Consider the following 10,371-nt stretch of genomic DNA (forward strand, 5'->3'; position numbering starts at 1 on the left):
AGATAGGCAGTGGACCTCCTTTCTACTACATATTTCACACTGAGAGGGCCCTAGTAGGTGCCCCCAACCAGCCAGAGACCTACCAAGTGGCCACAGTTACCACCACCTGGATTTTCTTCATATCTCAGCTCCCAAAAACACCCTCTCTTGTTCAGCCTCAGCCAGTATGGATGAGATAGTTACCCAAGAGCCTCTCAAACACCACAATGGGTGCCGTCCACAGCTAAACCTTGTTTCCTGCAGCCCTCCCTGCTTTTAAGAAAGCAGAGCCAGTTTTGCCCAGATCTCAAGAAAATTATCAGGAACAGATTCCCCTTAAAGATTCCCCTGTACCTCATCACATATCACCAGCCCAACACTGCCTTTCTGTAATGCCTCGGCATGGAGTCGGAAGGTCTCATAGGAGATGATCAGGATGGGTGAAGGCACTCGCGGGCCACGCTGGTTCATAAAGCCAACTGCAGATAGAAAGGAGGTAAAAAGAAAAAATAAAAGGGATGAGGAAAACCAACAGAAAAAGGTTCAACCTCTATAGTTAAAACTTTTGCCTTAAAAATCTAGGAAAACCTGTCCGTTTCAATTACTTCATAGCATCCCTTCCACCCACATATACCTGTGCTATTTTCCCCACAACCGTCCCCATTTCCATCCCCCTCTTACCTCTGCCCAGTCCTTTCCTGGCTTCTGGCTAGAGCAAAGAAGAGGCACTGGGACTGCCCTAACTTAAGCACATGACTGGACTTTGATTATTGCAAAAGATCAGCTATTACCAACAGGCAAGGGTCTGACCTAAACATGTTAGTGGAGAGACTTTTGTCAGTTTCCAGAGCTCTAATGACAGCCCAGAGATGTTCAAATCAGCTACTGTAGGCTTCTTCCAATGCAAGATTTTGACCTAAGTCAACCAACCACACCATTTGCAAACATTTCTGTACCTAGCTTACGGTCAATCTCTTCTTTGGAGCCTCCATCAATGGCCAGTGGCTGGATCCTTCCCCCCAGCCATTTCTCTACTTCATTGTACCAGTTTCTCACCAGGCTGGAGGGAGACACCACCATGGCTTTCTCAATTTCAGGCTTGCAGTCTGGACTTTGCCGGAGAAGTGTCCACATGAGTGTGATGCACTGCAGGGTTTTGCCCAGCCCCATTTCATCTGCCATGATACAGCCATGACTCCCAGGGATCCGCCGGCTTGTCACACAGTCCCAGAGGAATTTCACTCCCTGCCAAAAAATTGTTCTCTCAGAGCTGGATGGGGACACCAGCAGAATGACAACTTCATTACAGCTTCATTACCACAATGCACAGGACTGGTACTACAACAAACAGCAAATCTGTGTAGCACATCCCTAAGGACATGCATATTCTAAAGAGACTGAGGGAAATCACCCAAGACAGAGCCAAAATGCAGCCACACCTGGTTTGGAACAACATTACTGGTGCCAACACATAGCTTGTAACATCCTACTACATTTTAACTGTACAATTATAACTAGCTTCCTGACATAAATTTCCAGAAATTTCTACCCTTGGTTGCATTAGATAGACCCAGGCCATCAGCTAGCCTGCATCAATCACTGCAAAGAGGTTAATCAGCTTAACAACACCCAATTAGGTAGTTTTAGAAACACAGAATCATAGAGCGAGCAGAATTGTTTCTGCTGCCTGATTACTCCCAGAACACCCTCAAGCAGACCTCACCACTTCTGCCTAGAAGTGCAATGACTCACCTGGGGACTCAAGGTCCAAAGCAGATTTAGCTTCAGAGAAGACACAGAGCTGAGATTATAGCCCACATCACATGGTGGGAGAAGAGCTCAGCCCTGCATTAGGCTCTGACACATCACCAAAACTAAAAGCAGGGGGAAAGAAAAAAAAAACAAACAACAACACACACACACACACACCCCCCAAGATCTGCAAAATGTTCCTCTAACATGTGATGACAGTCAGAGAAAATAAGGGCATTGTATTGGAAACATATAAGCTTCCTGCACTGTGTCACCACACACCTGGATGGATTCATGCCTCTGTGCTCCACTACTTGGGACCGGAAGATGGAACACCTTCACTTGTACCTTCAAATCCTTTTCTTTCTTTCTTAGGCCCCTAACAACAGGTTCATGACGTTTATTTAAGCCAGCTGAATAATTATGAAATACATCAATGACAAAAAGAGTGCATTTGACTGGGGATCCAGCTGGGTAACCTCCCAGCAACCAGGCAAAAGACATGACAAAGATGGAGTGAAGCTGTACAGTCTGGGAGCACCACCTGAAGCAGCACAGGAATCTTAGCAGGCAAAGACTTGTTAGACTAGAACAGAGACTGCTTTAACAGAGATATTCAGCTGTCAAAACCCAGAGCGTGCCTAGTACACCAACATAACTATCATTACTTGACAAAAGCACCAGCAGGCAGTATCTTACCCAAAACCAGAGTGCCTCCGGCTATGTAGCCAGACACGAGCATTGCACTGGATCACAGGTTCAGTACCAACTCTGAGATAAAAGTACAAGCCAGGAGCAGCCTACAGTGCTCTTAGAGCCAACTGATCTCCCATGCAGGGATACATCCAGCTTGACCCGCTTAGCCTGCAAGATCAGCAAGCACAACTTCCATCTGTGCTGCCTCTAGGCTTAAATGATAACATACTGCATCTGTGATGAACTTCAAACTGTTCAGATACCTACATTATATATTTGGCAATTAGTACCCACTGCTTCAATATTGTGATGTTGCACATATTTACAACATAAAATGTTTTTTGGCACTTTCCACTGGCGAATTCCAAGTCTACGTAGGTCATGGACAGCTCACACCTACAAAGGTGTGAATACCTATGTCCAAATAAAACACAGTGAAGCAGGAATCTACTCCACGCTGTCCTGGGAACCATGGTACCAGAAAAAGAGCTTCAGCGTTTCCTGGCTCAGCGACTGAAGATCCAACTAATTCTGCTGACCAGCAAAACACAGCAGTGGACAGTCTGCCCTGCCCAACTCAAGACTGGACTGCAACATAATTTACTGCAACTATATCTCACCACCTTCCACATAGGGTTCCACTCGGCAGAGCTCCATCTCCAGACTTCAAGATAAGTAAAGGCTGGACTTTCAGCCCCAAGTCTGCAAGATTCCATCTCCCTGAAGAATCTGGTCTTTTCTTAAGGTACCACTGGTGACATAGAAGTCGGCCAACGTGCTTTCCTAGACCTGCATAACCAGTGCACAACAGTCCAGAAACTCCCCAGTTTCCACTATCAGCTGACCTGACCTACAACCCCACAGAGAACACACTTGTGCATTGGGCAGCATCACGTTTAGGCTGGGAGTGCTCTGTCCCTGCTAGATCAGAGGCAAAAGAGAAAATTCTTACCCACAAGCAAGCAGCAAATTTCCACATTTTTAAGGATGAACAGGACTGTCATACTCCCAGCACATCCTCTTGTTTAACACAGAATAGAGGATATTTGCAGCATTCAGGCCTCTAAGAGGACAGTTAAATGTTTCACTTTGCATTTCCAACAGACTGGAGTCTGTTAGACTGTCACAGACTGTTAGCCTGTGAGGGCTATGTACACCTCACAGTGGTGGGTAACAATTCCAGCAGAACTGCAGCTTTCAGAAATGCACCAAGCCCTCCAGCCACACTCTCAGGTCCCAATGGAAAACTTACTTCTCTCTGATGGGGCCGTAAAACACGGCTGAGGACAGGATCCACCACAACATGGACAGGTGTTTTGTCCCTGCAGGAGGCAGTCAAGGAAGAAGACAGTGTGATTAATGAATTTGGCACAGCATATGTTTAGGGTTTTTTAAATCTCACTGTTATACTGAGGACTCCCCAGTGGCATGAGGGAAGCAACTGCCAACAAGAAAGCGAAAAATGGATTAATTTTGAATCAGTTTTGAGAATGAAGTCACAGAGGTCTGATCCATTGTCTGAAACATCAGTAAAACTATGTATTTGGTCTGTGGTTAAAACAAGGGCAGAATATGGTTTGGAGACACAGTTAAAAAGTCATTATTGTTTTTCTTGTTTTGATAACTATATTGTAACTGCATTACTGGAGAGTGGAAAACCCTCCCCTGTCCATGAAGATCCAGCTGACAGCTCTTTTAAGTTATAACAGCACAACAGGAACTACTTCAGAATAGAAACCATTAGGCAGCCTAACATTTGACTGTCAGTCACCCTTTGCTTGTCCTTAGATGCTGATGTTTCCTGACTAACGATTAAGCCATAAGATTTTCTAAGCAGCTTCTTCATGTGTCCATGCTCATTCCCTGCAACAGATTTAAATTTTGGATGAGTGTGAGATAAAAAACCCTGTGGAAGAACACAAAGATCTGGCACGGGTACATTCCTCCTTTGATTGTTACTATACCTGAACCAATTCAGAGGCCGAATACTTGGCACTAAAATTCCCTTGACGTTCAGCTCAGACACATTTGGGAAGAAAGCGCGTAAATCTATGTGTACAAGGAGATCAGAGCTGAAACATTTGCGCCAGGTGATGACTCACTTGTCTATTTTCAGCTGGTCATGGGCACTCAGCAGCGGGGGCTCGTACAGAACCAGAGCTCCTTCCTCAAAAGGGTCATGGAGAGGATTCCTCAACCCTGCCCGTTTGATACCCAGTGCGCGCAAACCGAGTGGCCCTGGAAGCAAACAAAGGCACAACTCAAAGAACAACTCCTTCCTGGCAGAAAGCAGAGCCTTGCAGAAGGGTCTGATTACATTTAGGAACAGTTAGTTAATTGTGTGCTGGAGTGGAGATGCAAACTGGTGCAGACAGCACACCTACGTAGGGCTACTGTTTGGCAGCACTCTGCCAGCACACAGCAGGTAGCTCTGCAGCAGGAAAGAACAGAATGAAGGAACAAAGGCAAAGATGGAGCAATGGCATTGGCCACCAGATTGGGTGCACCAAAATGGGCATGACTGGGTGCAGCAGATGCCATATATGCTGACACACAACAGCATATGCTGTCTTGCAAGGTGACCAACAACTTCACCGCAGACCTGTGCCACTGGCATCCAACCATAAACAGGCACAAAGTCTCTCTCAACTGTCTCTGGGCATCAGAGCTACTCCTAGTACCCAAAGGTTTTTGAAAGACAAGCAGAGTTCCAGAACGTACATCTCAGCAGCTCAAGAAATACATTCCCAAATACACAGTATATACTCGGTCAAACCCTCTTTCTGGATCACTTAACCCAGACTTAGCCAAAATTGTATCTTTTATGCAAGGTCAGGAATTGATCTTTCAAAGTGATGAAGTTTTACAGTATCATAGTTAGCACCATACTGCCATTACATACTCTAGGGTATTATTTTTCTCTCTGCTGAGCAACAGTAGACGTCTAGCCTTGAAGCCAATTCCTGTGAAAAGCAGAAACCAAGCATGAGTCCTAGTACTTCCTAGTATTATATTTTGATGTCACAGTTTTGGAACGGAGAAGAACACAAAAAGAACACGCACAGAAATCCCTTTTCCCATCAAAACTCAGGCAACTGTGCTCCCAGGATTGATTTTGCTTGGGAAAGATTCAAGCAGGGTCAGTTTGCCCACTGCTTGTTAAAGCTCCTTGCAAGCTGAGGCACCAATGCATGCACACCAAGAAAAGAGCACACGAAACAACCTCATCTCCCAATTAAGACAGGAAGGTAACAGCTGCAGAAAGCAGCTCCTCCAGTTACAGTTCTGTTTCAGCCTCCTGACAAATCTGCTTTTCCACAAACTAACTTTGCCAAACTCTTTTGGGGCTTGTCATTTCATAGTCAGTGTCTGCTTACGGACATATTTTTGTAACTAAAGTTTGAGTGAAACTGGTTGATCTGCTTTCGAATTTTCCAGCTGAAAGGTGAAGGGGAAGGAGACAAGATCTGGCCCATTTGTTTCTGAGATCTTGTGTTTCACTGATTCAAACCAGCTGAGGCTTTGAACTTCAAGACTACATTGCTCTGAAGATCACCTTGTGACTCAACACACCAAGCCAAGTAGAAAGAAAACTGGCATGTACTATCTTTTTCACCTACAGCCTTCTGTCTGTTAGTATCATTAGGGTATTATTTAGATGGTAAACCTTCATCGCTTGGAATTCATCTTACTTTTGTATTTGCGATATGGTGTACAATCTTCTGGCACTACATCAAATATATAGCCGTAAGAACACAAAATCCGATTCTGAAATGTAGGATTATCCAAACTAAACACTAGTAAGAAATATGAAGACTTGGCTAATGTGACAGTATTTTTCTTTCAAAATTAAATCAGGATTTCTGGAACATACGCATCACTGCAAAAAATAACAATAATCCCCACAGATACACTGACAGGCTTGAGCATCATCTGTTTTACCCCAGTCAGTCAACACAGACAATCCTTAAACCTCCTCATCTTACCTTTATAATTTGGAATGGGGACTTTGAAGGGTTTGGACAAAATGCTGCGGATAAAAGCCTCCTAGGAATTCAGAAAGAAAACATGCTTAAGAAGTCTAAAATCACAGACTGCTCAAGAAGGCAAGCCCAGAACATTTTTTGAGAAGTTAATTTTGCCAAGTGCTGACAGCCCATCTATGCAAGCTTCAACTCCAAATATTTTCAAGAATATCCAAAAGAAAGAAAGTAACAAACCTGCACAATTCCCCCCACAACTCCACTTTTCAAAACTATTTTCCTTTGGGTTTTCTAATGTGTAAAATCGATTTTTCTTAACTCCCCTTCTTAAATCCACTGGCATTATTCACTTCTTTAAATGCTATTGCTTCCCCCGCCTTGGTAATTCAGTCAGGCAATTGACTTCCTGTAAAGGAACTGGGTTACCACCGTAGGAACAACCATGCTGGATCAGCAAGCACCCAGCCAGTCCAGCACCTGGTCTCCAGCAAGTGGAAGCCCAGACCAAACTGGGCAAGCAGACAGCACTTGAGCCATCTGCGTGGAAAGCTACCCATGCCCCTGGGCACTGTCCCTCACCTAGGCTCCACAGAACTCTCTTATTCAGGATTTCGATTATAGAACATTCCTGCACCACACGTCCTTCAACATTAAATGGCTGGAGCTAGCAAAAGCCTCTCCTAAAGACTCTGTGTGTATGTCACTTCCATAACACCTCTGATTAAAAGGGTCCATGGAAGCATTTGGACTCCCTTGATGAACGAGCTCCATACACAACCCACCAGCTACAGTGTGCCAGCAGTAACACCCACTTACATGTTGACTGCTATCCAGGCAGTGAGGTCTATTGGTCAACTGAGCCAAGGGTTTCCGGAAAGGCGACCTGTAACATTCTCCACCCTCTGTCTCGCTGACAGGCTTCTGTCTCTTCCGAGTCTGAAAAACAGCATCAAGACAAACCAACTCAAGGGCATTTGGCGAGACCAGAAGATAGATGCATTGCTGTCACACTCAGTAAGCACCTAACCACACAGACAATCCACCCAGCCAGCTGAGCATCTCTGAACAGACACAATCATTACTCACCCCCACCTCACCACAGGGCAGAGCCTGCAACACCACAAAGGTCACCATGCCCTAAAGTTTAACCTGCATAAAGGTTAAAAAATTCTCCTAGCTAAGGTAGCTACCACTTTCTAACCTAAAAAGGCAGCTTTGTCTGTGCTAAGATTTGTCCTGTCCCACTCCTCCCCTAAAAAACAAAAAAAGCAGAAGAAAAAAAAAAAAGGAAGGGTCAGAAGCACAGAACAAACTACATGAAAGTCCCCTGAGGCTCCCACAGCATCTGCTGTTGCACAGGTGAAAAGGCTTCACACTGAAACCTAAATTTCAGGCACTTAGCAAGTGGCATGAAGTCATTTGATATGTTTCCTGATTTATCACAGTCGTCTTCAGATTGAGGCATGGTTTTAACTACCTGCTGGCACAGAAAAAGGGATTTGACACAGGAAGCGCTAGGTGAGACTCTTTAACCTGTATCACACAGTACATAGCATGACAACATTCTGTTTTGTCTTGAACATCTACCTATTCCTAGTTACCAGCCCTCTCACAAACACTTGGAAGCTCTCCCAGGGATAGTTTGTTCCATAACCCACGAAGCATCACACGCACACAATGAAGTTTCTACTGACTACATGACCTGACATAAGTTTTCTCCCAGCTAGTGAAAACAGCATAAACTTAGAGCCTGGTCCTCAATCCCCAGAAGGCGGGGGCGATAACAACCCCCGATCAGGCACCTGGGACTGACTGGGCAGCGGCGGGTCCCGGCCCCCCGCCCCGCCCCCGGCTGCAGGGGCTCCGGCAGTCACACGGGGCCGAGCCCGCCCCAGCCCCGCCTGGGCGAGGCCGGCCTCAACGCCGAGGGTGGCGGGCGTTCCCTCCGCCGCCGAGTCCCAGGGCCCCTCACTCACCGTCGGGGGATGCCAGCCTTCCTCCTCTTCCTCCTCCTCCTCGCCGCCGCCCGCTTTTCTCTTGGCCAGCTGACTGGGAGCCAGGCTCCTCCTCTGGAAGAGGGGCACAGCACACACACGCTGAGGGGACAGCGGGGCCGGGGGGAACACCGCGCAGCCCCTCAGCCCAGCCCCTCAGCCCGGCCCGGCGCCCCCGCCCGCCCCGCACTCACCATCGCCTCACGGGGCAGGGCAGACGGCCGGCGGTAACGTGCCGCGCGCGGAGCGGTTCGCGCGCGCCGCGCTGCAGGCGGGAAAGGCGCCGGGCGGGCTCCGCCCCGCCTCTTCGCCACGGCAACAGGCACGGCCGAGCGAGCGCCGAGCCGTATCGACCCGCTCGGGGCTCCGCGGCGGGAGGAGCGAGGGCGCGGCCGAGCTGCGGGCCGGGGGGCCGGGCCCTGCACCGAGGCAGCCCTCCCCCGGGGCCTGGCCTCCCCGAGGTTGCTCGGTGGGGGGCAGGCCGTGGCCCTCGGGCCCTGCTGGTGCTACGTGCGGGTGTCTGGCGGGCGGGCGGGCGCCGTGTCGGCACAAAGGTGCGAGGACAAGAGCCTGAGGTGAAGTGAGACCCAGGTTCAGAGGGCAGAGCCCCGTGGCTGCCCTGACCTCTGGCAGCAGGAATTAAATCACTGGGTGCTGTGACAAACGCAGGCGGGTGCCCCTTGGCGCCCAGGAAGGCAAGCCGTGGGGAGGGACATGCCTTTACAGTCACGTTTCAAAACAGAGTGATGCTTTTCCAGTTTTATGTTATTTTACATACTTAACTGTTCGAGTAGAGCTGACCCTAAAGCCCTGACTGTGTACTGAGCAGCTGTTTGTGCCCTCACAGAACATAAAGGCAATCCCTTTGGTACATCCTAAAGGATATTTAGAGTGGTGCTGGGGTGAAAAGCAAACTCAGAGTAGCAGCAGTTTGAGCGTAGATTTGTTTTCCTTGAAAGAGAAGGGCAGGCTAGTCCTCGGGAAAGAGCAAAACTGTTCCTGTTTCATGGATCACAGCTGACATGATAAATGAGTACTGGTGCTCACCAAGCCATTTAAAGGAGAGGCTTTACAAACTGCAAAATCACAGCATTTTGGAGACACCCAGCTAAATTCTCCTCACTACACAGGAGAAACCCCAAACAACTCCATGAAATAAGCCAAGCCCTCTGATACACACTGTTAACTCCTCTACCAGCAGGCAGGGAAGGCACCCTCAAGATGAGATTCCCACACAGCTTGCGATACCAAGATGTGCCTCTCACAGGCCTCAGAGGAGGTCCTCTGGAGCCCATGGGTTCCCAGAGGCATCAGCAGTTGACAGTGTTAATAAATCTTGGGAGACTCATTAAATCTCCAGATGCCATCCAAGGAGCACATGGGGGCAGGCAGGGAGTGAAATCCAGCAGAGCAAACTAGTCAATGTGCTATGCCCTTGCAGCTCTTAAAAAAGGACTTAGTCTTTCCTTCTTCCTCCAAGGAGGAAAGGAGAAAGGGAAGGATGGACTTCCCCTTTGTTGGTTGTCTCACTGGTAAGCCTGGGAAATAAATGACATGTAAAAACTTACTTTGATCACTTCCAGATGTACAACTGACCTTCTTAAACATCAAAAAACACAAGAAGCCCCTTTGGCAGTATCCTTACCTCAAGTTACATTCTATTTTTCTATTCAGTTTATTAAACATCTGTTAATGCAGTTACACATCTACAAAACATAAAATAGAGTGGATGTAAGACAAAGCCAAATTCTTGCATCTGTAGGACTTGAGTTATAAGTGGGCACAGATTCCCTACAGCCTTTTACACTTCCTGAATGTCGAGTACCTTAAATTTACTTCCCCCGCCCCCCCCCCCCCGCCCCCCCCCCCGTCTTTTTCAAATCCAAATCCATTTATCAGTATTGTATTCCCAAAGTGCTTTCAGAGCTCACTGGCAAATGTTACATATTATACTTACTGGTCCACTG

General features: G+C 47.5%; 1 protein-coding gene across 3 annotated transcripts in view; it reads right to left on the reverse strand.

The window, feature by feature from the left end:
- The window catches only part of RAD54L (RAD54 like), a 23,694-nt gene extending 14,802 nt beyond the window's left edge, over positions 1 to 8,892 (reverse strand). Inside the window, exons 1-8 of one of the 3 annotated variants that reach the window (XM_056356297.1) lie at positions 8,599 to 8,730; positions 8,387 to 8,479; positions 7,227 to 7,346; positions 6,414 to 6,474; positions 4,530 to 4,665; positions 3,680 to 3,749; positions 936 to 1,224; positions 334 to 458 (exon numbers count right to left, since the gene is read on the reverse strand). In XM_056356297.1, the coding sequence (XP_056212272.1) occupies positions 334 to 458; positions 936 to 1,224; positions 3,680 to 3,749; positions 4,530 to 4,665; positions 6,414 to 6,474; positions 7,227 to 7,346; positions 8,387 to 8,479; positions 8,599 to 8,601 (897 nt within the window). In that variant the 5' untranslated portion in view covers positions 8,602 to 8,730. Of the gene's footprint in view, positions 1 to 333; positions 459 to 935; positions 1,225 to 3,679; positions 3,750 to 4,391; positions 4,477 to 4,529; positions 4,666 to 6,413; positions 6,475 to 7,226; positions 7,347 to 8,386; positions 8,480 to 8,598 lie in introns of all 3 variants that reach the window. The other 2 variants (XM_056356299.1, XM_056356298.1) reach the window with 2 other exon arrangements.
- Between the last annotated feature and the right edge of the window lie 1,479 nt (positions 8,893 to 10,371).

The sequence above is a fragment of the Falco biarmicus genome, chromosome 11 (genome assembly GCF_023638135.1).
Source record: "Falco biarmicus isolate bFalBia1 chromosome 11, bFalBia1.pri, whole genome shotgun sequence".
NCBI classification, from domain to species: domain Eukaryota; kingdom Metazoa; phylum Chordata; class Aves; order Falconiformes; family Falconidae; genus Falco; species Falco biarmicus.